Source organism: Melanostigma gelatinosum, assembly GCF_949748355.1.
Source record: "Melanostigma gelatinosum genome assembly, chromosome: 4".
NCBI classification, from domain to species: Eukaryota; Metazoa; Chordata; class Actinopteri; order Perciformes; family Zoarcidae; genus Melanostigma; species Melanostigma gelatinosum.
The window spans coordinates 24,056,467-24,084,090 of NC_136637.1; the positions used below are offsets into that span (position 1 = coordinate 24,056,467).

Sequence of the window (27,624 nt, forward strand, 5' to 3'; positions counted from 1 at the left end):
TAAGGAGTGAGCTTGTGAATCTCTGAAAGGCCACAGTGAAGACCAACATCTGGAACGGTCGGGATGAGGCGCTGGTCTTTGACAGGAGAAATGGGCGTTGCCCGTCCAGCCAAACGTCTGTTGCTTTTTCGCTGACACGCCTCCGAAAGGAGCGCGTCCTCTCAAGCTAACTTAGGAAGCCAACCATCCACAAAAGTCCCGCCTTAAAACGCCCACAAGCTCTGTTCTCATTCGCTGCCAACTCTTGTCAATCAATTATATCCCAAGCGACGTCAGCAGCAGCGCCACACCGGGGCTTGAGGAGTGGGTGACGAAGAGCAATCACCACCACCAGGAGAAAAAATAAATAAAAAAAAGAATACCACAAGCGATAAAATGCACGGACTACATGGGTCAATTTGACTGTTAAATATACGGTTGGGTCTTTTGAGGGTTTGTTCCTGGCGATGTCTTTTGGAGAACACTATTTTAACACAATAAAGGTCCTCTGTCAAGCAGAGCTTTCTGGGTATTTTTTTTTCCCAGTTGGCTGCTTTTTCCAGGGATGGCTAGCTGAGCTAACCTAGCTAGCTAGCTAACAATTAGCCTTTTCCCATTTCGCCACACTGGTCACTTGGGTGTCTCGGTTCTTGCAAGAGGATAACAAGCTCTGAGCGCAATTTTTAAAGCGATATTTTTCGTTCGGATTGCCACAACGGTCATCGTCCGTCGAATGCCTTGTGGCAGCGTGCTAGTAGTTCGGTAGATGGACAGTTTTAACGGGTGCTCATCGTCGCTGCGCGGGCGTACAGTGTTGGTTTCTGGGCGGCTAGCCTTGTACTCGGCCGGGCGACCAGCAGAGGGATTGTACAAATGTGGCAGCCAGTACTGTCCCACTGTCTCTGGGACCGAAAGTGGTAGTTTGGAATAAAATCCGGATTGTGTTCGACTTGCGGTTTTAGTTGACTAGATTTAACGTATTGGTTAACACTGACAATCCATCAAGTTGTCAACGTTAGCTTTCGTTATAACGTTAGCAAGCATTTAGCCTACAAGCTAGTTGACGTTATCCTAACTAATTTCAGCTCTGTTTCTTTCTTTTTTTTGGAAAAGTGCATCAAATAAAACTTATTTACGCGTTCGGTAGTCATCTGAGATATTTAACATGTTGCATTGCACATTGTGTGTTCCTGTCGCCTGAGGATCTACTAAAGACTTTGACGTTAGCTGTCAAATATTTGACACTTGACAGCAGTTTCGCCAACAAACAAGACTGCCACATTCTGCACCAAGAGCCCCTCAAGCTCCGTTATTCAGCGTGTGGATATAACTTGTTGACAAAAACGGGACTGTTGCTCATTTCTCTGATACTTGTGTGAGGTGTAGCCCGGAGGCCCCCTTGTCAGACGGGCTTTTCAGCTCATGCGGTGATGACTTTAGACTCCATGATGGCTTGTTGCCTGAGTGAAGAGGCGAAGGAGTCCAAACGAATCAACTCTGAGATCGAGAAACAACTCCGGCGAGACAAGAGGGACGCAAGACGGGAGCTGAAGCTTCTTCTGCTGGGTAAGTCTAACGGAGACTGTCTCACATTGGCTGGACATTTGCACATCATCCCTACTTGATACAACCACGCGCGCACACACATACACCAATCAGATAGTGCCTGAGATTGATTGCATTGTAAAGGTTTTGCATGCAAAACATTGCATCCACAATTGCACGAGCCACAGTTCCCTGGTCACTACAGGATTTGTGTGTTAAGCCATATGCAAATAAAAAATTCAGATGGGCGCTAGTAGTGGAGGACCTAAGAGCAGCCATTGACCCAGGAAGCTGGGTAATGTGTGTGTGTGTGTGTGTGTGTATATATATATATATATATATATATATACACACACACACACACACACACACACACACACACACACAGTGTATGTGTTTTATAAATATATGAATGACATTTACACCAACAGTCTGTGCTGTGTTCATAGCTGCCATCTTGGGTCGGCCCTCTTGCTTCTTTTGCCTCCACAGCCTAATTAAAAGCCCTTTGACATTGTCAGGTTCATGACAAGTCTGTCGACCCCTCACAAGATAACGGAGGCAGGAGGCTGTCGTCACTTCATGTATTCCACTTCATGAGATGGTTGTTCCGGCTTAATTTTGGCTATTTTTGTGACTTTGCTGCAACTCACAAAACACAAATAGACTCAAACGGCATAAGAGAATGGGTTGTAACATTTGAAGTCTCTTTCTGTAAATCAACCAAATCAAATTTCATAGAAATATACATGGTTATCCTCCTGAGAGAATATATATATATATATATATATATATATATATATATATATATATATATATATATATATATATATATATATATATTAATTATATGTTTGTTCGTTAAGTTTAGCGTCTCACAACCAGCTCTTCTTCCTGTAGTGGCCTTCCACATCACCGTAGTTTTATCTGCCTGTTAAACATGGCTTGAATGCAGATTAAGAGTTTGTTTTAATTAAGTCTACTACAAGAGAGACCGCATTCTCTTGGTGTCTGGTCTAGAAAAGGCCTTCACTGAGGTCTCCCACTCGGGGGGAAATAACTGCTCTCCAAAGAATAGGCTCTGCCATCCACCGACTAGTTTTTATGTTTCGTTATGTTGGCGGAGAATGCTGTTATTTAGCTTGTTCCAAGTTTAGGGTTGGCTACAAACTGCATCATAATGACATGCTGAAGTATTCAGTATCATATGACTACTCTTCAGTAACTCTGTGCTTTATTGTCACAAGTGACTGAATTCACACTTTGTGGCTTTATAAGGATACGCTCCTATCGGCAACAACGTCCAACACTCAAAGGGATAGCAGTGTATACATTAGCAAATTGAACTGCTGTGGCACCTAAAACTCAAGATAAGATCTTAACTTATCTTAAGAAATAACCTTTCTTGACTTTGTTCTCAAACAATTCATGTTTATGAGTCGTATCATTGTCAGAACCTTGTAGAATCTTTGCTAACATAAGGAGATGTTCTTATTTCATTAGCATGTAGAGTAGTGGATGCCTAATAGGCTTAGAATATGACCGTAATATATTTATAGAAAGAGCCATTTAGAAACGTGCTTTCCACAGAAACATTGTTAAATGGATGGGCGGTGGCTTGAGCAATCTGGCCAGATGTTGAAAAGGTATAAATCCACCCGATTCACCAACATGCATAAGTCATCTTTCCTCCTTTCACCTTTTAACTGCGTCAGTAAGTGGTACGTTGAAGTTTCAATGAAACAGAAAGTCTTAAAACTTTAGTCTCACTCGCAATTAATTCATGAATACATTTCATCCGTGTGTTTATAGATTATGAATCATTTCTAGCTATTAAGCAAAACTGTTGTAGTTAAAAGTGAGAACGTGAGCTGCGTGTTTCTTTTATTATTTTGTGTTTCTTATGTATTGATTACATTTTATGTCTTCTGTGTCTATTCTATCTATGATAAGTTATTTAACTAATTTAAAATGAGATATCAAACTCCTGGAATCCTGTTAATATTTAGCTGTAATATGACGTTTCAGTGTGACTGAGTGCTACGTGATATCAAAGCCTCGAATTGAAAAATGGCACAACAAAAAATGAATGGTTGGCAACACACAAAAGGCATCTGTTGATTCAGTTGGCCAACATATTGCCAAACATTGATTAGAAATATAAAAGTGTTGTTGGTGGAGCGACATAATATTATTGTCCTCCTATTCCTGGGATGGTGACGCACTCAGAGATTGATTTGGAAGAAATCCCTTTTCCTTCCTCGCAACCCAAATCTTCTTTTTTTTTTCATTGAAAATGCTAAAGTACAAATTGCAGGAGTCATTTGTCTTTTTTTCCAGCTTGTGGTGGGAGTCTGCTGTCACATTATTTAGGCTTGTGTGAAAAGGATCTAAGCACTATGTAGCCACTACAGTGTGAGTTATGGTGCACTCTGGTTGTCTCACTTCATTTGGAACCTATTATGGACGTCTTTGATCCTTTTTATAGACCTTCACGCAAACTGCAGCTTTTTATTATGATTTTGGCATCATGTCGCATCTCTTCAATGGCTTGTGACGGCTTAAATTCACTGTTTCAAACAACAAACTTTTTATAGTTTTTGTGATTTGCTCGCGAATGTTGCAGCTTTAACCAAATATTTCAGTTTTCAGCTGGAAAGATACAACCTGGGTGTTTCTCTGACTCTCATTGTCATGCTCTTCTAAACTGTGACATACTTACTTGTGACCTTTTTAAGGAGCATTGCTGTGTTTTTTACAATTTCTTTATTCCAGCTGTTTATCAGCAACGGGCTGGCGTTCCTCCACAGTGTGGTGAGCTCGTGCATGGCAGAAATGCCAGCTGAGGAGGAGCCAGGGTCAGCTGTAGCTAATGAAAGTCACAAGTAATTAAATGTGTGCAGCTGCAGCCCAGGGAGCTGCAGTAACAACACCAGTCTGTGAGCCGTCTTCAGGGCGGGACCGTTTTTCTAAATATGTTCATGTTTGTTTGTCAGATGCACACGAAAGTATATTCTCGTGATGACAATATACTTTCATGTTCTTGTGATATATTATTCTCAGGAGTATTATTATCATGGTATTTCTTTATTAACAAGAAACTTTATACATAGCATGAAAGTGTGTCCGAATAAAGTGCTTTTGTGCATCGTGTGCAAACAATGACTCGAGACAGTCACTTTAACGTCTCCCATGTGGATCCACTGTTGACTGAAGGTTAAGTCACTCGTATGAATGAAAAACCTGTAAAACGTGTACTACTGCACGAATGCTACATATTTCTTCTTCTATGGAGTGTGTTCATATTGAACAGCCCTGTTACAAAGCGGGCAACTCGGGAGCATTTGACTGAAATCAGTTGTGATTCCTACAAGAAATATCAGAAAATCTGACTATTTTAAATAGTTTACAGTAATGCATTTTACAAGCTCAATAAAATGTAATGCCATCACTCCCATTTCTTTATCAAGTCTAAAATGTTTTGAGTCAATGTTGTGTACATTTGAGGTCCAGTCTCTGACAGTTGAATTGTTATGGCTCATCATTTTATAACCAGAACGGCCAAATATTGTCTCCAGAGAAATACGTTTTACATAAAATATTGCAGCAGAGATGTCGTTGGTTACACATACTCTACACACTGACAAAAACATCTTATTTTGCTACAAATCCCCACAAAAATCACACCATGATCATTTTAACATGCTTTTCAATGAAATTACCCTTTAATTCCCATTTATGTCAATTAAATTGTCATTTGCAATCTGTTGAATTGAGACAGCTGTATGTATTGACAGTGCAACTAAAAAAAAGTTTTATATTTTGTCACTCTTATTATTGTTCCTTGTCTTCTGTTTGGGGTACAATTGTGCTTTTTTGTGAGCTACGATTTGAGCCCTGGTGCCTATTTTCATGTCCAGCAGCTACAGAGCAATGTAATTATTAATTTGGAGTCATGTCTGTAGTAAATATCCCTCCTTAGCGGCTACATGCTCTACTACTTCAACAGCTACTCGCTCACCGTGTATATCTGCTGTTTGGTGCTGAGCAGCTAGTGTACGGGGAGTTTTAAGCTCTTTGCCAAAAACAGCTGCCTGCTGCGGCTGAAAATGACCCGATGCAGTGGGGCTGAACCAAAACAGTGAAGTTGTTCCATTAAAAACAAAACGATGAGCTGAAAAGCTGCTACGGCTGCTTAGCAGAGCTGGTCAGGTGATAACTATCTGTGAGCTTGTCACTATGAATGACCACATACATATAATGTAATCCGTCGCTCATATAAAAATATTGATTATAGCTGCTTCAATACAACAAAGTTTAAGCTAACGGTTCAGCATACCCATTCATAGGTTTTTGGTTCATCAGGTACATATAAAAATGTAGTTTTAATGTGATCAACACCAAATAACTTATTGTAATGTAAAACCATTAAATACGTGTGTATTTTGGAGGATGGAGTGAGCTAAAATAGTAATTTTTATCATTTCAAACACGGTTACCTTGCTATTTGTCATGTTTTAAATGCAGCGCTACAGGGGAGCCTACAGCGGCTCTGAGCCGGTTTTTAAATCCACGACATCCGGACATTCTGTACATTCTGTACACCTGAACGAGCTAAAGCCTCGGGCCGCACATGATATTTACCTGAATTCAGTGTGTGTGTGTGTGTGTGTGTGTGTGTGTGTGTGTGTGTACGTGTGTACACACACTGAGCACACACTTCATCTGTCAATGTGCACACCGCTCACACAGGCCGGTAGTATCTGGGTTAATGAGTGTTTGTTTTTTGGCAACACCCAAGGATGTCTCATGCATGGAGCCTACCTAGGCCTATTATGGTTTCTCTTAGTAAGTCTTTCAGTAAGCCCAGCAGATAAGCTCCGTGTTGGCCATATTTATTTGGATCCCTGTTAGCTGCTGCCAAGGTAACGGCAGGCATGGCAGAGTTTTGTAGAACTAACAAAATGATGGAACAACCCACACACCGAGAGGATAGAGTGACCCAAAAGAGACTTGGCAGGGAGTGTGTCTGAACAGTGGCATTGTGGGCCGTCTTAGGACTGCCCTGTGGTACCCAGCTATCCTCACGGGTACACCAGCGCTGCTGAAGGCAGAGTTGGCAGATCCCTTCCCTTGTATCCTCACTCCCACCACTGTATGTCTAACGCTGACTGACTCTCAGCCAAGGTGGATAATGCTAATCGTCACCCACGTGAGCTTATTTCCAAGAAAATCTCAAATTGCTGGACTCCTGCAGCCTGACTTCGTGTGTCTCTGTCAGTGGGATACTGAATTCATTTTCATAATGCTGCTCAATAAATTACTGCCAGGACATCTATTTATTACTTGACCCAATATGACTTGTGTGGCACCATTTTCCTGTCAACAGGAAGCATTGCCTCTGTGGTCTAACGTTTTTATTCTGGTGGGATGATATTAGGTGATTATAGTTGTCGTCCAGTTTATTGCTGAGATGATTAGTTGGTTAACCGATAAAAGAAAATAGTTTGATAGTTGTGACAATTAATAAGTAATTTACATTTGCTTTTAGGCTTTGCTACTTTTCACTGTCATATTTAATTTATTGTAAATACTATTTTTTTTGTCTGTTCTGACAAAATAAAGTAAAGAACTAAACTGAAATGTTCCAAAATTGTGGGGAAAAAAATCGATTTACACTTGCTTCAAACCCACTTTGATGTCTTTTTAATTTGCATCTTTTGTTCAACCCAACATGTCAAAATATTAAATTTACTGTCTCATATTACAAAAGAAAACAAATCTTTACATTTGAGAAGCTGAAACCAGATATTTGGCCATTATTTATGCCTAACAGTTGACTGCAACAATGAATAGATTATCTAAGTAGATTTCACATGAAATGTGTTTGTTCCAATGTGACATGATGGCTCTTTATACACAACACAATGCATTTTGAAAATCTACTTGGCAAGTTAAGTTAAAGCAGCGTGTCATAAAACTATCTATCGTTCATCCAGTTTTTAGCTCTGTTCACAGAATGCTGCAATGTCAGCGATGATGACTGACCATCTCTGCTTTGCCTTCACAGTCTGAGACTTTCATACTTAACAATGTTTAGTAATGTTTTGCACAGTTTATCTGGAACTTTTGGGATCCCATGAGAAGATATGTAAAGTACGCTCTGTGGTCAGTTTATTAGGGAACACACGAGGTAAAAACTAATGCAGTCGTGAGGTTTAATCGCGTTGCATTTTACTGAGGGGTGTATTTTTTGTTTTGACCACTCCTTTTATATCAATGGCTGTACCATGCTGTGAAAAATGCTGCAGATGAACATAAGAAAAAATGAAAAGAAAAGCTTCAATGGCCAATGTTTAGGATTAAAGGGGGCTTCATTGGCAGAAATGGAATAACTGTTTTCATTTATCACCTGAAACGAAGCATTTTTCTTTTCGTTAGCTTAAAATGAGCCCTTCATATCTACACAGGGAGCTGAGTCCGCACCGACATGTTTCTACAGTAGCCAAAAACGGACAAACTACACACACACACACACACACCAGAGAGGGCCTAGTGTGGCTCTACGTTACCTGCAGGCCACCGTAGTTCTCAGACGCGCTTGTAAAACTGCAGTAACGTGAGCTGCAGAAGGCAAAACTGTGGTACTGCCCGCCGCTGTCTGAATTTCGTTGCTCCTAAAGTAGTTTTGTTATGGTAATGAAATGTATACCAGCACTTGTGGTGTAAGTATACCTGTACTGTAGCAGCCATGCCAACCATCTTTTTTTAATTTTTTTTTAGAGCTATTTGTGTGCAGCCCCTGAACTTCTGTGCCCGCTAGATGAAAAATGTAGTTTCACAGTGTGGTACGAAGGCAAGACAAGTAGGTGTTCGCAGTTCTTGCACTGTTTGTCTGGCGGCTGTGTTGGTTGAGCAAACCGATGTTGACACACCCAGAGTTTCGGCAGTTATGTGGCAGTCAGGCCTGTGAGAGACTGCCCGGTGCTTCTCATGTCGCCGCCTGTCTGGCTCGTTTATTATAGACTCCCATTAAAGCCTTCTCCTATAGCTCAACGTCTTGAGTTATATATGAGGTCTATGGTAGATTGGGTTGGAAGTCTAAGACAAATGTTTGTTTTTTGAAATGAAGTATCTATAAGTTGTAGCACTTGTTTTATCAGTTGAGTGCCTGTGTGTGTGCGTGTGTGTGTGTGTGTGTGTGTGTGAGTGAGAATATGAAAATCAAACCGGTCTGGATACCTGAAAGGACAAAAAGCTTCAACGTTCTTGTTGCATGTTTACACAGGGAAAAGTTCCAGACTAAGTCTTGGACAAGGAAGAAGGAAGTGAAGTTGAAGACGGATCACAATTATTCGAGGGACTGCGAACTGCAGCGAAAACCTCTGTACAGTGGGAAATACTGCTCTTCCAGTCCAACTATTTTCATTAAATTGGACCCAAAATAGGCAAAATTATTGAATTGGCATGTAAGTGCTTTAGAAGGAAAAGTATGCTCGGAATGATCTGAAAGCTGGAATAGAGATCCTGTGCTCGCTGCCCCTCTCTCTCTGTCTCAGCATAGATGCTGTTCAGACCGTCTTTGAAGTGAGGAGATGAAGACGTTGTAAAAGCCACGACATATGCAGTGTCCAATCGGTTCCTGGTGCGCACTAGTCCAGCTGCTTCGATTTGAAACGATATGGATGTTTTTAATTTTAAGGAACAAAAACACGATAAGAAGGGGAATATGTAATACTCATAACTATGATTTCATTAGTTTTATAAACTAAAACTTGTGTTTTTGTTAGAATGAGGCTCTTTTCTATCTACATCGTGAGCGGGTCCTCTTCCACTCTGCCATGTTTCTACAGTAGCCCACAGCGGACAAACAGAACGCTGGCTCGTTTGCATTTTTATGTTACCTGAAGGCTACGGCAGTTCTCCGACACGCTAGGAAAGGGAGGGGCGAGCAGTTGGTTTTAATCAACCAACACCGCTAGATGCCACTGGATCCTACACACTGGTCCTTTAAGTCATTTTCCACATGTGAATATTTGGTGCCTTCTGTAGTTTTTAATGATGGTAAACTGAATATACTTAGGTTTTGGACCTTTTGGTTTGCCAAAACAAGGCAATTGAAGACCACTTTGTGAACTCTCACTATTTTCTGACTTTCTATAGACCAAATGATTAATCGGATACATTTTCGGCTGATAATATCGGGCCTTTTTTCCACTATAACAACGGCGACAGCAGAAATAATGTTGTAATACAGTGTGTTGTTGTTCTCCACCGTCTTGTTCCCCCTGTCCACCTATTACTAATTTCCTTTTCCTTTCTGTCCCATGTGGTCTTGTATCTGTAGACATATAGCATAATAGAGGATTGGTGGGGGTGGAGGGCTTCCATCTCGTGAAAGGAACAGTGACATGGGAAATCTCTCTCACACACACATTCTTCTCAAGCATGCAGGGGTTACTGTATTCATAGCAGCTGCATAATGAAGCATCTGCCAATATGGCAATCCAAGTGTTGTGACACTCTCAGTCCCAAATGGTGTTTTTAATCTGCAGATCTGGAATCAGGCTTTCGATAAAACCGTTTCAGCACGGAATAGTATTCTTCTTCAAAAATATTTTTGTGATATTTGTTGATATTCTCACGACGTCCCGACAGCAATGAATTAATCAAACTCTCACACGAAGGAGCCCTAAAGGGGCGGGCTGTCAGAATTACCGATTTGCTGATTTTGTCGCTAGATTTAGCAATTTTGATGCTAGTGCTGCTTGCTACTTATCATTGGAAAAGAGTTTGCAGCACAGGGCTGGGTCTAGCTTTTAGTTCATTCTTGTGTTTCCACCAGATCTCAAGAACCAGAAGTTTTGTTTTAACTGTATTTTTCTGTTTTATTGGTGTACAAATTGCATTCAATCAATAAGACGAGTTACAGGGAGAATCTACACGAAGGACCACTGAATCTTTTGGTGGTTCAGCTAGTTAGTTATCAAATACTCAAACACTTGATGTTTGATTTGGCACCCGGTTGTATATTTCTTTCCCCAGGCTCACTGACTCTCTCGCTCTGTAGGGGAAATCCATTACATGAATGTTGTCTTAACATGTGACAGCGTATCATAGAAACTGACCTTATGAGTTCATTGTAGGATACGTTTGTCTCAATCTGCAAAGTAACTAGTAACTACCTGTCATAGAAGTGGAATGAAAAGTACATTCTGTTCCCTTGATGCATTGTATTACTTTCCCCCGCTGCCTAATGTTGGTACAGTTAGTGCATTGATATCTGAATAGAAGTCGTGAAACTTGGGTTTGTTGAATTGGTGATATTAACCCCAATAGTTCTGGTCCAACAGAACTGGGAAGAGAGCGGGAACCTTGTGGGAACTCTGTACTCTGCTCCTACAGTCAAAATGTTCCTAAAAATGTTCCCGGAGAAGTTCCTGGGGGTGAAAAGAGCCACTAGACATTCAGTCATTCAGTTCCTGTGCAGTCAGACAGGCCTTCAGCAAACCTTTCCCCAACACTGAGCTGAAGTGGACACGGCTTCCTGTTTGACGCTATGTCCACTTTTAGTTTTAAGGAATCATTTACTTAGAGCTCCCTTCTCCACCACTCTGTGACACTTTGCACCTCCTTCCTCTCCCTCTTGTCTCCTCAACTCTTTGTTCTTTCCCTTTCAACGTGGATGCCAAACTCTGCTTCAAGTTGTTGGTCTTCATGTAAACCACAGCTGAGATGTCTCCAGCTGGCCCGACCCATTTAAACGGATCTGTTCAAATATTGTTTCCTGTTCTTTGTGAGTTAATGGTTATTTAACAGAATGACTAATACCCCGGTCTAGTGTTGCACGGTATACCGATACTGTAAAGTTATCGTGTCGTTAAAAAAACGGTACTATACCCCATGTTGTTAGTGGAGGTACTCAAGCAGTACCAGTATTTCAAGTGTTTTTTTTTTTGCCGTATTGTGTGTGTGTGTGTGTGTAGAGCGCTCTGCTTCCTGTCCCTACAGGCATAGTGGGCATGCCAACCCTTTATTTTCTAACAAATGTGATAGGACATAATTGCATCAAGCCCATCTTTTGCATTTATATTGTTGTTGTTGAAAATGGAGGGGAAAAATGAAGTTTCAGTGTTTCCCATGATGAGCTCATGAAGACTCAAAAGTATTGAGTTTACGGCCATAGAGTAAAGAAACAGGAACATATTCACATTTAAAAAGCTTGAATCTGAGACATTTTACCTGTAGATTATCGATCTAGATTGTTTTTGTGCTAGTTGCCTAGTTTTGGAGATATCGGCTCGTCGAGATATCGGCTCGTCGAGATGTCTGCGTCCTCTTTAATATAATCTATATGACACTTTGCTTTTGGTGCTTAAAGCTCCAAAAAAACAAAACATTTTAAGTTCTCAACAGCAATGTCTCTTTCCAGATATCATGACCCGGTTACACAAGATAATCCACAGACCAAACAATGTTGCACGACAGTTAAGAAAAATATATACATTTCTGATTTTGGGCTGAACTGTCCCTCTAAAATTAAAGTTGTGCAATTTCAAAACCTTTTTTTAGGGTTCACAAATTCAAAAAGAAAGTTCAAGTCTCCAATATTCAGAAGAGAATAAGATGCATTTTCAAGATTCAAATCTTCGTGTCCAGCATCTGCTCTCATAACATTTTAATGCCCGACGGCTGAGTACATTGTGGGATTAAAAAAAGAAAAGCGCACGCTAAAGTTGCATGTTTGTCTGGGCTCTGTGGAGACGTACTGAAGCCGATCAGCTGGTGTGTTTTCGGTCATGTATTTATGAGTCCAGGACAGGAGTTGCCATGGCAACTAGCATTACCCCCTCAGGAGTAGCTCCGGTGAACGTACGGTAGCCGGTCCGTGATAAACGCTTCTGCTGGGTGCTCCAGTTAGGCACGAGAACAATGGGATCTGTTGAGTTAAAGATGATCGTGCCTGCAAAACGGGTCAAGTTTTTATTCATATTGTCCAATATTACGAATCCCAAATGTTCCCTCATGGGGCTTTACAATACGACGCCCTCTGTCCCTTTTGACCCTGGCTTGGCATGTTCGCCTCTCCTCTGGTTGTGTGTGTTTGGGGAGAATACACACACACACTTAATTAAACAACAAAGCTGACGTATCGATCCCATGTAAACTCTCGTTATTTCTCTGCTTGGAAAGCATAGAAAATGTACTCTGTATTTTTCTTTTCTTAAGCCCTCACATCCCAGTAACCCCCTCCCTTCTCCACAGCTCTTTAGTCAATGAGAAAGTGAACTCTCCAGTGCCGTGTCCTGACAATCGCTATTTATGTCCCTCTCTCAAAGACGGACTCTGTCTGAAGGGGAAACTCCGATGTTGCCTGACCTGCTTTCCACAGTGAGAGATCCTGTCTGGTTGGCGGCACTCCTTCACTGTACACTCGACTGTGCTCTTCTGTCAGCGACGGTCAAACTTGACTCTTGTCATCCTTTCGGAAGACATTTCGTCTACTTTGTCTCGGGAATACCAGCTGTGCTTTATCGCACAAAGCACATTCCTTAATCGAATCAGTCCCGAGAGTTCTGTCTCCACAATGTGGCCGTTAACATTATGAGCGGTGTGCAGCTCTCCTTTTCACTGTTAGGTCGCTAATGGAGGCTGTAGACTACCGCATGTCCCCTTCAGTTCAGACCATAATATTTAAACTAGCCTACTATCGGTGGGATTGCCTTGAAATTTTCTTCAGATATTCATGGTCGTTGGAGGATGTCTCCCACTGACTTTTCCTCTAGCGCCACAATGAGGTTGTCCTTTGTAAAACGACAACGGTAAAATTTGTCTGAACCGTTACAATGAATGTCCTTCCCATGAGCCTCAGCTGTACGCTGTGTTTTCTTTGTTAGCTATCAAATGTTAGCATGCTAACACACTAATCTAACTTCTGTTTATGCTTCATTATTGGGTGCGTGCATGCATGGATGTATTTCTCACACGTGTGTCAGCATATATGTGGTTATTTAGATTATGTGCAAATTGAAAGCCTCCAGACGTTGCTAATGTAAATCAAATATCCTTGGGTTACGGATCTGTTCAAACATAATGTGAGCAATTTGATTGCAATCACATGGTATCTTTTAACTTGTGATGGGCACTTCATACATTTAAACACATAATTGAATCTAGAGAATAATTTTACGAGCAGAAAGTCACATTTAGTTGAATTCATAGGGAAAATAACTGTGTAGGGATCGGCAGGACAAAGACACGAGTGAAAGAGAATACGCTTCGCTGCAGTGACTCAGACTTGAGTGTTGAGAGAAGTGAGATGGAGATCAGTGGTGGAAGAGGAAGACAATAGGTGGGTGGAACAGAGGAGGTATGCTCTGGAAAGAGAGCTGCATAGTGAAACTACAAGTTGAATTTGGGTTAGACCGCGACATGCCTCGTCTTCTGAACGTTCCACTTTACTTGATGACCCCTAAGCCTGCAGTGGTAGCATGCTCACTGAATATATATCCATATAAAGACCCAGATCCAGCGGTGCAAGCTCTCTTGGAGAAGTTGTCGTGTGTGAGGGATCTGTGGGGGTTTATGTGTATTTCTCTCCCTGCATGTTTTCTTCCTCTATGACGAGGTATTTCTGTGCGTTTTATGCATGTGTGCATATGCATGGTCACTGTGATACAAAGGTGGAGTGAACTCGGTTCACCCGGCTCTTTGCTGAGCTGAGGTGAGCCGTGCAGCCCTCATGTGGTTACTCTGGGCTGCTCCACTTACCCCGGACCGTCCATCCGCAGCCAAAACAATGATCACACTTCATCGTTACGGTGCACAAACTTTTGTCCACATGTATTTGTGACTGTGGTTTAGGTCCCTTACTCAGGATTATGTAGCTCACATTTCTTGTTTACCAGAAGTGCATGCAACCATGAGTACCGGTAAGTAACATTTGAGTACATTTTTAGAACACACAAAATATGTTAATGGGTAGGTACTAGGTAATTTCACAATAAACGCTCAGCTTACCAACCTGTACTGGTGAAACACAGGCCTGGCTCACTGCCTGGGGGCACAATGGTGTGGATTCTTTCACAGTCCTGTGTGTCCAGTTGGAGGCGGACAGACGAGGTCAGCCTGATGCAAAGACCACAGAAATATGAGTTGTATAAAGAAAAAAGGCTCAAATTTGACCACGATTGTATTGAATCTTACTGTTTGTTTGCTCTGATAAAATACATTTTGCTGACTACGTCAATGTGAGAGAGCTACTTCACGGTGTTGGATGAGGGTGGATGGATTAGAGCTCATGTAGCATTCAACAAAAGTTTGAATTGGATACTCTCATCCTTGTTTCTTTCCGGTTGTTGGTGAGCACTGTAGGATACTGGAACTTTCTGTTTTGCTCCTGGGTCATGTCAAGTGTGAGAATACAACAGTTGTACCTTTTCACACTGTCTGCAATTGCCTGTATCCATTTATGATCCCCTTTCAGTCGCCGGCTAACCCCCCCCCCCGGTTTCTTTTTGTCTTCCTTTCAGGTACTGGAGAGAGTGGCAAGAGCACCTTCATCAAGCAGATGAGAATAATCCACGGGTCAGGCTACACAGATGAGGACAAGAAGGGCTTCACCAAACTGGTCTACCAGAACATCTTCACCTCGATGCAGGCCATGATCCGTGCAACCGAGACCCTCAAGATCCCGTACAAGTACGAACAGAACAAGGTGCGTACCAAGTCCACACTACCCCAGAGCTAGATCAAAGTTCAGTTCACACTGATTAAAATGAACTTGTTCATGTACAACATTGGTGTTGGGATGAAAATATTCTTGTGTGATGTGTATATTAAAATGGATAATCCACATCCAAATACTTTTTACTTGCTAGTCTGTGAGGCACGTACAGTGCTGAGCAGCTACTGAAATACAAGATTATTGAATGGTACACCCCCATTGATGTGGCAGAGACCTGCGCTCTGTGCTGAGGTCCACAGGTCAAGTGCAGCCCGTTCTGGGAAGCAACAATGCAGCCAGGTCTCTGTTACTGGGTGAGCCTGAAGGCTTATTTCCTCCCATCTTATTTTTTTGCGCCCGGACATCAGCGAGGAGTAGGCTGGGTAGGTCCTAGCTGGGTTTGCTTAGCTCCCATCCCGGCTCTCCTGTGTATCTATGTTTACTTCGAGGAATATAGCACTGTAGAGGAAGTAAATGTGGCCAATATAGAAAAACATTGGACTTCCCGGGACATTTTAGTCAATAATTGGCTAAGAAAGCACCTGACACTTTGAGATTGGGAGGCAATCACCTGTGAATTTTACTCATGAATCTAACATAAAATAAATTGAAATGTTGTTTAAAGTGTGCTTTGTTTCTTGTTCTCTCAGAACAATGCCCAGGTGGTACGTGAGGTGGACGTGGAGCAGATTTCCTCATTCGAGCAGCCGTACACCAGTGCGATAAAGATGCTGTGGGCTGACCCTGGCATCCAGGAGGCCTATGATCGCAGGAGAGAGTACCAGCTCTCCGACTCAACCAAATAGTACGTCTACGACCTTTTAATCTGAGAGAATGAATGATTATTTACTTCATGTGATGTAGTTGGTTAACAACGGTTTCCAACGTATAGACATGAATGAAATCACAGATGCATCAAAAAGTTGCCAGATGTTAATATACCCTTTTTCAGCTTCCTAACTGGTATCATGCACTCGACCCGAGGAAGGGAAGAGAGAGGAGGCACATGGGGAGAGTCATGGAAGAGGAAATGTTGGCAGATTTATAAACGACTCCTAATAATATCCGAGCTAATTCCAACCTACATTCATCCATTTCAGACTAATATGGCTCCTTAAAAAGTTAAAAATGAAAGCTTCTACTTGTGTACACCTAGTTGTTAGAGCTACTACTGGCTCATGCAATATGCATTCATTTGAATATTGTTTTGCTGTTGTATGTGTTTTTGTGTCTGCTCTTTGCACATGTGCATGAGGTCTCATACTGTGGAGACGGTTGGTTTGCATCTTCATCACATGTTTCCCTCCCTTTCCACAGTTACCTTAATGATTTAGAGCGAATAGCGTCGGCGGAATTCATGCCCACTCAGCAGGATGTGCTGCGGGTTCGAGTGCCTACCACCGGTATCATTGAGTACCCGTTTGACCTGGAGAGTATTATCTTCAGGTACTGGTGACGAGTGCTGCCCGATGACGTCACTGGTTGGCTAGCTGCTCGATACAGTTGGTCGGCTAGTTGAAAACCGCCGTTGCCGCTGTGTCCCGCCTACCCTGTGCTGCACAGGGCTCAGCACTTTAACACATCCCTGATGGTACGCTCCCAAAGACCGGCCTCAAGAACAGGCCCCAACCCTCCGTCCAAGTCCCGCTAAAAAGGCGTTCATTTTCATTTCAACGTTAGCTTCTCTTTTGCGCTAAATCATCTTTTTGGAGTCAAGTTAAAAGTCCCTGCTTCCTTAAACCTTCACAGTCAGCACTTTGAGGGGGAGCAGATGAGGAAAATGGAGGAATGTTTTGTCTTTGGGAGCTGCCATCAAGGTTGAAGCTGAATTTCTAAGAGACAATTTGGGGGTAGAGGTACAAAAACGTCCCCTAATTCCTTCATAACTCTTGGGAATGGCTTTCCTGCGGTTACATCTGGACTGATCCACTTGCTTTTTGGAGGGGGGTGTGCGGTATCTGCTGTTTTGCTTCACGTTCTCTTCCCCCCTCTGTCTTTTGTTGTCCTTCCTGTCTCTAGCTATCTAAGTGATCTGGATCGTATTGCTGAACCGTCCTATCTACCAACCCAACAGGACGTGCTTAGGGTTAGAATCCCAACCACTGGGATCATAGAATACCCTTTCGACTTGCAAAGCATCATTTTCAGGTAGAAGAAGAACAACACTACTTTGACTAACTCCTGTACCCCCCTAGTGTTCTGTCAACATGTTTATACGTCACCCGCAACATTCTTTTATGTCCTCATTTTGTCTGAATAAATGTCCCCAGTCCATGCTGTTCATTGTATTCAGAAGACTCGCAGTCAAATCATCGCATTGGCGGAAACATCTGGTCACGAAACAAAGGATCGTTCCGTTCCGGCTGTGCGGGGGTACTGAATGTCTGTCGTAGGTCAAAACAAGCAGTTTAATGACCTTTGGGAAATTGTGGTGGACATTTTTCACCTTTTTTGGGCACATTTTTAGACCAAACATTCATTAGCAGAATAGCGTATAATGAAAATAAACATACTTCTACGTATTAACATATCAACTGCAATCTCTAATTTGTCACAGTAAAAAAACAAGCCTAGAGGTAAAGTTGTGTAAATAATTATGTACGGATGCTGTACTCCATGAAGTTTGCATGTTTAGAAACTGAACGGCTCATGGAGACAGGCGTTTTTATATAGTAGTAGTTCTGTGTAGTCCAGACACACAGCCTCCAGGACTTGGCACGGAGACCGTCTTAGGACCCGCCACCAATACATAGAGCAGCTTGCCTTCCTCCATCTCTTGCACACACACACACACACACACACACACACACACGCACACAAAAAAAGAGAGAGAGAAGATGGAGTTGGACTCAGTGAACAAGAGCGACTACAGAAGAGTGCGAATCAATAGGAAGCCATCATGTCAGCCCCCTCCTACGCTTGGCAAGGCTAGAAATAAATCTGCTTGCATTGAGGTTGTGCTGAAGAGGTTCCCAGCCTCCCTGCTGCTGCTGCAGCCAGCCGATAGGCTCCGCTCGACTGTGCTGCTGCTGGTGTATCGCCACACGCTCTCAATGACATCAGTCTTGTGTTAAGTGACCGGGAATACAAATATGAAGGGGGAATGAACGCGAGATGTCAGGTCTTATTGGAAGAAGAGCCCACTTTTTTGAGGCTTCTTAGTTTCGGGATTTATGAGAACGAGTTGTCATATTCATGTAATTTAACATGGGGGATACTTGATGCCGGATAAGAAGTTCCTCAGGCTCGTGTATAGTAACAAGCACATGTGGCGTTGTTCTGCCTCTGCTCACAGTCTCAACAAGGAAACCTTTCATACACACATCTCCATTAGACTTGCTTCCTTCTCTGTTAATTGGCTTTTGAAGACACAGAAAATGTAATTTCTCTTAGCCTATTCAGCACAGGAGAGAGCAGCGTACTAAGTAGGTCACTCATCCTTGCTAGAGGAAAAAAAAGGTTTTCTTATATGAAGTGCTTTTATTTTGGGATGGCTCTTCTGGAGGACATTTATCAATGGCCGCCCTCCTTCTGGCAGACTTGCTGACTTCCCCTTTTGTGATGAGTGATCAACGCTCCACTGTCTTTTGAATGATATCGGGGTGAAATTCTCTGGGACGGAGACTTGAACCGACTCAACTGATGAGAACAATCACAGTTCAGTTCATTGTCTGAGTTCGCAATTTCAGCAGCAGTTTAGTTGGTATATCGACTGATCAAACAATCTGACTTCCACCCTCTCTGCTCCTCCTTCCATTCTTATCGACAGCATTATCTTTTCAGTCAAATTTGAATTCAATTCCATTTGCTCAAAACTCATCTTAAAAACATGGACGTTAAATCATGAGTCCGTCCACATCTCCTACCTCAGAATTGACACCCATATATCAAGCATATGATTCGATTTCTCGCATTCTTCTTCATTTCCCTATTCTCCAATATTCCATCCTTTCCTCATCTCTTTTTCTTTGAACAACCCTCCTTGTCCTCCTCCGACCTCCATCTCTTGCTCCTCTCACATCTTTCACATTTAGCACCTTTTTGTAAGCACTTCTAAATGAGAAAATGTTTCTGCTGCATGGACTCTCCTGCATCTACATTGGAGAGAAAGGAGAGAGGGGTTGCATTGTTTACACACACACACACACACACACACTTCCTTGTAGTTATTTTGGTTCGGCGTAGAGAAGGTTTGCTCTGTCCTCTCCATGATTCACGCTGCAGATTCTCTGTTCACGTTTCTTCTGTTTATGTTATCGGTGCAAAAGGGGTGTTTGGCTTGAGCTACGCTCGGCTCATTATAGATAAGTTATATGTTAACGTAGAAGCAATAGTGAGACCACACTGCCTTTTGAAATGTATGGATTGGCCACCACTAGATACAAAGCTCAGTGGAAATTAAATATTCAGGACACGCTATACAAGACGAATGCCTCTTTGCACTGATACGTTTTCTAATTGAATATCATAACCCTGTCTTGAAGTGACCCCGCTCTTTTGGCTGGTGGCTTTAGGGTTCAACAAAAGTTCAACAATGTGATGGATTTAATTCTCATTTCTTCTCTTATGTGATTATTCCCCCCCCCCCCCCGTTTGGCGTCCCTCCATCTCATCTGTTCCGTTTAGGATGGTGGACGTGGGGGGTCAGAGGTCAGAGAGGAGGAAGTGGATCCACTGCTTTGAGAACGTCACCTCCATCATGTTTCTGGTGGCGCTCAGCGAGTACGACCAAGTCCTGGTGGAGTCGGACAACGAGGTGAGACGGCGACGCAGAAATAGCTGTGATCTCTGAACGGTTGAGTGCATGCACAACATCTTCTCACTGAATGAGAGCACACACTGTTGCTCTGTGTCTGCTGCATGTGTAAACATGCTAACATGTGTTCACCATATCAACTTCCTATGTTCACAGCTTAGTCTCTCTCTCTCTCTCTCAGTATAGTCCACAGATATATAGTTCGTAAATGTCGTAGGCTCTGTCCTCTTTGACTGTCCAGATAGAATTATCCTGAATAAAGCTCATGTGACCCTCTGCTCCTCTCCTGACAAACCCTTTCTCTGACCAGAGGCCTGTTTCACAAAGCCAGCTCAACATATCCACGGTATCTTTATGTTATCTGGCTTCACCGACCCCAACAACCACGATCCCGCTTTATTTTGCAAATAAAGAGAAAGCTATGAGATCGGACAAATACGTAGAAGTTAAACGGCTGAAAGTAACGCAGTCTGAACAAGAAATGAAGGAAGGACAGCAGGCAAGAAATCGCCTACTGTGTGAATGTTTAACAGATCAGTGACATCACTCCGGAGCAGGTTATGTTGGAGATGATCTAACCCGTTAAAAAGTGAACCTCCGTCGTGGAACTGAAAACCCAGAGTTAACCCTGACGTCACCGCGATGACTCCGAATCCTGTTTCGTGAAACCGGCCTCCGGTCACATGACGACTGGGTTTCATAATCCAGGCCCAGCTGCCAGCTTGACTCGCTACATGTGCGGCGCGTCACAGCAGCGTCATGGTCGACCGTGTCAATGTTTGTCCACTCTGGCAGGAGTTAGTTAATGCACACATGCTGTACTTTATCTCCACCGGGCCTGCTCCTTTTATTGTGTACGCACAAGGACATTTCTGCAGGTTGCCGTTTATTTGCTTCTTCCTGCTTGTAATATGTCGTCTGGCCGCAGGTGTTAGGCCCCGCTGGACAATTTAGATTTAGTTACTGAGCTCCGTTTCTAAATGGTTGTCGGCCGAGACGAGGCCGGGCAGCATTAGGGCATCACGGTCTGCAGAGATTATCCTGTCGTGTTGACGGGCTCGACACCGAGACTTTGACCCTTCGGACCAGCCGGAGCCTGACGACATTGTTTTCAAACATCTTTGATTTCACCGGGTCAAGTCTGGCCCGGATCCCGTTATGTCTCGCCAAGACTAAACTGAAGGGGAGTGAGTTTAGTTCAGGAAGAGGAAGACGAGTCGTGTTTGACAGCGTCGCTAAGCTTTTAGTAGTTTACGTGAGTAGGATCCCAACTCCACTTGCTCCGCTTTCTGTTTGCTGGACAGTTTTCTTTGGAGGAGTGAGTCTTCTGTTTGGAGCGTGCCTGGATGAATTAACATAACTGGGAAAGTCTTGAGCCATTTTTTGGATTGTTTTGACACTCCTGAGTGTTCCCTGGCTGCATCTCATCCATTACTGCGATATCCTGTATTCTCTGTATATGCTACATTCCAACTGATGTCATCCAGCTACAGTCCATCACCATTAATAAGCCAGGGATTTTTAGTACAAACACAAACCTAACAACGCAGTCTTTTGAGGGTATTTGCTTCTCTAACAGCTCAACTGTGCTACTAATATTAGCAATCATAATGAGTGAAAGTAAAAAAACAATAATTCACTGAAATGTTTCCTGTGAAATGTTTCTTCATGTATTTGTCTTTGAAGACAAACTAAACGTTAGTTTAATTTGGCTTCATTGTTATTGTCTCTGGTAGTATTTTTATTGTCGCTGGTAGTATTTTTATTGTCGCTGGTAGTGTTTTTATTGTCTCTGGTAGTATTTTTATTGTCATGGCAGAAGTCCAGTGACAAAGTTTCGGTTCCATTGGTCAGCTATTAGCGCTGTTCCGCTTGAAAGTTTCATCAAATATAGATAAAGGTAAACGGCAAACAAAGTAGAGATAGATAAAGCTAAAATAACTTTCTCAGACTCTCCATTCTTAAAGTCTGGCACCTTTCAGAGCTGCTTTGGCAGCGTTTCAGAGACACACAAAGGTCTGTTCATTGTTGGTGCTGCTAACTGAATGTCAACCCCAAAACCTTTAGAGATAATCCTGAAAATCCAATGTGTACCATGTGAAATTGATATTAACCGCAGCGTCTGTGCATTAGGCCAGAATTGATACAACTTCAGCAGCGAATTTGAGAAGTCTTGTGTCGTTGATGCATCCTAACCTCGCGCTCGTTTCCTGCTTTCTCCTTCTGTCTCGTTAGAATCGGATGGAGGAGAGTAAAGCTCTGTTCAGGACCATCATCACATATCCGTGGTTCCAAAACTCCTCCGTCATCCTCTTCCTCAACAAGAAGGACCTGCTGGAGGAGAAGATTGTGTATTCTCACCTGGTTGACTACTTCCCAGAGTTTGATGGTAATTTTACCTTTTTCTTTTTTATCCCTGAACTCGACATCTTAACGACTACATTCATGTTATATAGTCTGCCTCTCCCTTGTGTAGTGTAGGACCATGCCATGTTAGCCTCAGTAGTGACTGATTAACTTAATGAATTATCCATACAGGGGAGAAGTCAAGCTCAAGCTGTATTTTTATTTTCAGTGTACTTTTAGCCGTTTTAAAGGCCCTGTGCCATTATGAACATCTAACTGCTTCTAATCTTAACAGTGGAAGTGTCTGTATCCCAAAAGTGTCCGTGTCATTATTTGCACACACAGGCAGGAACCTTTCACTTATATTTTTGATTGTACAGTGACACCCCATGGTCATGATGCTGTACTACAACGCAAACTGATGTACATAACTGAACGAGCTAGTTTAATGTTATTGTGTTCTGTTTAATTGTTGGGATGCTGATATTTTAAACAATACGGATAAATGACACAAAAAAACAATAAAGGTTAAATGATGCTAATGTGATGCTCAATAGCAGCTAAATATATAACGGTCTGTTCTTCTTCCAGGCCCCCAGAGGGACGGCCAAGCAGGTCGGGAGTTCATCTTGAAGATGTTTGTGGACTTGAACCCAGACAGTGACAAGATCATCTACTCCCATTTCACATGCGCCACCGACACGGAGAACATCCGCTTCGTCTTTGCCGCCGTCAAAGACACCATCCTGCAGCTCAACCTCAAAGAGTACAACCTGGTGTGAAAAGAGAAACGGAAAGAAAGAGAGCGCAAGACCTGCAGCCCCCCCCCCCCACACACCCACACCCACACACACACACAATGCAGAGTCCACTTCTAGAAACGCACACAATTGCATGAAACACACTGCTGCTCAAAGAGTTCTCTACCAGACCAACCTAATCCATGATCTGTCCACTGAGCTCCTTGGTTGTTGGTTTGCCCATTTATTTTAGCAGAGTGGTAATCTTCTTTGTGGCTCTGATAATTGCTCCTCTTGTACAAACACAAATATAACACTCCCTACATTTGTGTCCCCCCCCCCACCCCTCTCTTTTTGGTCTGGGCCCTGCTCACATGGTTTCTTTCTTTACACTACATTATCACCAGTGCTTGTGTGTTGAAGGTGGGTAGACGAGGCTTGGAAGGACAAAGGGCTCTCTCCCCTTCTTCTTATTTAACCCATGCATGCTACACACTACAGCAGGAGGGCACGAGGCCAGGCTGCAGAACCAGGACTCTGTTCCTCTGCTAAAGGAGTAACTAATTATGACGATAGGAATACATTATCAGGCCGTGCTGGGGTTGCAGTGAGGTACTTGGTTCCCCTGGGTATTGATTTGTGTGTTTGATTTTTTTTCGCCCCGACTCCGCGCAGAAGCTCTGTTGAATGTAAATGTTTTCATGCTGCTCACACCGAGTGAGGGCTCGACGGAGACGACTACACGCTCTCCGTCGACTTTAAATATTTTCTGCTATGTCAACTTCTCGGTTATATTATTACTGCTTTTGATCTCCAATTGCAATTGAATTGAAGATGACTACTCAAAGGAATGCAATGCTCCTTTTTACAAGCGTCAACACAGACGGTGAGACTAAGAATTGAGAGACGACACTACCGATTATTTACATCCTGTTTATCAACACCCCTGTCATTTTGTATCACATTGCCAAATTTAAAACCACCTAATTTTTGTTTCTGTAAATATAATTAGCTAGCCAGTATCCTGTTCATCCCGTCAGTGTTGAGTTACTAACATGTATTTGGAAACAGGTATTGCCAAAAATGAAGTGCTTCAATGATTGAAGTGGATCCTTCAGATGTTGATGGCATAACAACTCACTTCGTGTGGCTTTTTTTTTTTTTTTCCCCGTGTCGACCGTTGTCTGAATCACACGCGTATTAATTAGTACTGTTTTATTTTCTCTGTTCCCTTTGATGGTGAGAATAATCTTCCTGTGCACGACGTGCGAATGATGATGCCCGATCAGTACAGTGCAATAGTCTGTTTGTAGATAAAAGTTTTTGCGCTGCAAGTTAGTTGGTCTTGATCATCCATATGGCTTCTCTCTGTAGTCCACTTTGTTTTGCCATATTATTGGGCCAACATTTGATAAACGGTAATGCATAGCGAGACAGTAAATACTTTTTTTTCTTTCTTTTTTTCATGTCTAATTTATCAAACAGATCGGAGTATTGTTGAAACAGTAAATGAGACTTCCTCCCTAGTTTCAGCTCAAACGTTTTTTCCAACTGAGGAGATTTTATACTGCTGTGAAAATATCAAAACAATTTTACAGTCAAATGTTCTATCTTTCCAATGATACTTCATGTACTTAGTTGTCGCAAATTCTGTTTTGAATTGTTTGACAATGGGGTTTTGTGCTTCATGCAAATAGGAAAATGAAATCAGACAAAAAAAAAAAAACCGTAGTGGTTGAATATTTACGGTTCAAGGATGCTTGCATTTTTTTTTTTTTGTAATTTTGAAGGATATGTGTTGGATATTGGTACCAATCCCATATCGTGTTTCTTGCCTGGTAGTTGTTTGAATATTCCATTAAGCTGAACGTTGATAGGTGGCTATTTTCTGTCTTCACAATGTAATTCAGGTAAGTTTTCATAACGTTTTCATCACAAGGGCTACTAGCAGCTTTGGTAGAAAGGACACGACTCTATGAATGGCATAGAGCAAAAGGTGCAATTAATTCACGAGGGGGGGGGGAGCAAGGAATGAACGAGTGTGATGACTTCCTGTTGAGGGTGATGGCCGCAGGTTCAGTGAGGGAGGAATGCAGCGGTCCACAGATGCCTACATGGTGGCTCTTTGTTCACCATCTTTTTGCCTTTGGAGGAGGAGACTGGCTGACGGCAGAAGAAGCAGGGTTTCCCAAGGTGCAATAGCACATTTCTAGTGTCCTGGCTATTGCTAAACTAACCATCCTCTTACTGTCATGAATTATATATGCTGATCTTCTTTGCTTTATCATATTTTCCACTATGTGGTTATGCATATTTGGCTTCTCTCTTCTCATTGGTAGTGTTTCCATGTTTGACTTTGGCATTTGGCTGTGTTTGGAGTGAGAAGAAGGGGAAGTTCTTGGGACATTTTGACCTTTGTGTGCACATTTGAAAGAGCTGGAAGGGTCAGATTAAACATCAAAGATCCGGCCGTACTCTCTCTGTGAATCTTAAAAAGTTTGCCAAAAAGGTTTATAAATATAGAAAAGCAGTATGATCTGCTAAATTTTAGGGGGACTTCACCCACCCTTTGTATTACTTTGCCTTGGTTGTATTCACCTGTACCCAGTGTGCGTAATCTTCACATCTTTAGTGTAAACGTGTACATTGTGTTATGATGAAGCCATTATCGTGAGACTGTGTGCATCCTGAGACACTCAATGAAGAAGGGACATGTGTATATTTATGCTAAGTGCCATCATTTTCCACGAGTTGAGACAACATTGGAGATGTTGCGACGCTCCGACTTTGATGAGTCAACTTATTCCTGCGGAGATCTCGTTGTGTTGGTCGTGGGTTCATCTTTGGTGCTTCAGTAAACATTTAAAGGCCTTTTTTTTTTTTTCTTTTTTTTTTTTTTTCTTCTTGACCAGTTTGTCCCGTTTATAGGGCGACGCTTTGTCACACACACTCGCCAACAGAAGTCACAATTCAGCACACTTTTTAGTTTGAAATGAAGAGCTTATGTATTTTGATATGCGGATGAATAAACTGGCTGTCAAACTGTAACTGAGCTTGGAAATTAAGTTTTGTGTTCTGCTTTACTGCTGGGATAACACGGTGATGTCTGTGTGTTTTTAAAACCCTCAGCTTGGCTTTCAGGAAGCACACTCCATTCCCCCGAACTGTGGGTTCCTTTTTCTTCATTTTTTTTACACTTTGTCTTGTAGATGAGACTCGAATGGACCGCTATGAGGATGCTTAACAAAATGAAGGTGACCACTACAGGGACCGGTGTGTTGGCATGATGTTGTACTCTTTTAAAAACTTTGTATCAGATTTCACATGCTGACTATTTGTGCACTTCATGCCTTGTCCGGTTAGCCCCTCACAGCCGCACGACCAACACAGGAAAAAGGTCACGTGGTTCCACCACCACTAATGAGAGCCACCAGCAGACCTGAGGTCGTTTCCGTTGATTTGTACCGTCTTTGCTTTGCGTAGAATGGACATGTGGAGGGGGTTAGTACGACAATCCAGTACAAAACACTGTGCCCAACAAAATCAATCCGCCACAGAAAAAAGCTATGAAAAATTAATAATTTGTCATAACCTCACTCAGAGCTCTGTGGTGAAACCTTTGTCAATCCACTCTTCTTCCCCTCCTAATGAAGCTTGTGTGTTAAGCCTCAGTATTAACGTATTTATTGAAACACTTGCCAAGTGAAGGTACTGAAATGCCCATTATAATATTTTGGTGGTTATAATTGTGAGCGAGTGAATATGCTGTGTGTTTACATGTCCGCCATTCTCCGCTCTCGTTCTTCTTTTCCCTCTTACTTGATTGGACTGTGTGTTCTCTCTTTGGGTCGAAGGCACTGAAACTGCACCACTGCGATGGGCCTGCGTTCATGCAACTTACATGTCCGTTCAAGCGCGCTCGTTGGTACTCTTTGAGGTGTGTGTGTGTGTGTGTGTGTGTGTGTACACTTTTAATGGCTATTGCTTATGCCTGAGATCCATTCTGATTCGAGGGATGGACATACGGTGATATTAAAAGCTCTCTTTGCATCTTTTATTTGGTTTCTTTTGTCTACCTTAACACGTGTATTTAGGACCACTTAAGAAGACAGACTTTTTTTAAAGAGTTCAAATAAACTTGGTGTAGTGGTGTACAAATTGAAAGTAATGTATTTTTTTTTCTTTTAAGTATACCAAATGTAAATGATGTACAATGAGTGTGCCAATCCCCTTTCTTTGTAAAGCCGGACTCTTAACAAAGTGCCAATGTTGTGAAAAATCAGAGGGCCTGTGAATTTCATGGTCCAGTTTTTAAAAGAAATAAACACTTAAGTATGCGATTAATTAACTAAAAAAAAAGAAAAAAAAGACAATTCTATTCAATATTTAAGATTATTGATGAACTGCTGTTTCTAAAGATAAATGTCATTTTAATTGCATGTGTTTGTCAGGTTGGGGAGGGAGTGGGTGGGTGAGGTACTGTATTCATGCAACACCCTCATGAAAAGGGTCCTAATGGTTATTGATTTACA

The 27,624-nt window shown here is 42.3% G+C and overlaps 1 protein-coding gene across 1 annotated transcript; it reads left to right on the top strand.

Moving 5' to 3' along the window:
• The first annotated feature begins 979 nt into the window (after positions 1-979).
• On the top strand, positions 980-27,537 carry LOC306776705 (guanine nucleotide-binding protein G(q) subunit alpha-like). Its single transcript, XM_079267499.1, has 7 exons — positions 980-1,545; positions 15,057-15,241; positions 15,901-16,055; positions 17,270-17,398; positions 19,877-20,006; positions 22,242-22,395; positions 22,944-27,537. The coding sequence occupies exons 1-7, from the start codon at positions 1,410-1,412 to the stop codon at positions 23,132-23,134; spliced, it is 1,080 nt and encodes a 359-aa protein (XP_079123625.1). The 5' UTR covers positions 980-1,409; the 3' UTR covers positions 23,135-27,537.
• The last annotated feature ends 87 nt before the right edge of the window (positions 27,538-27,624 follow it).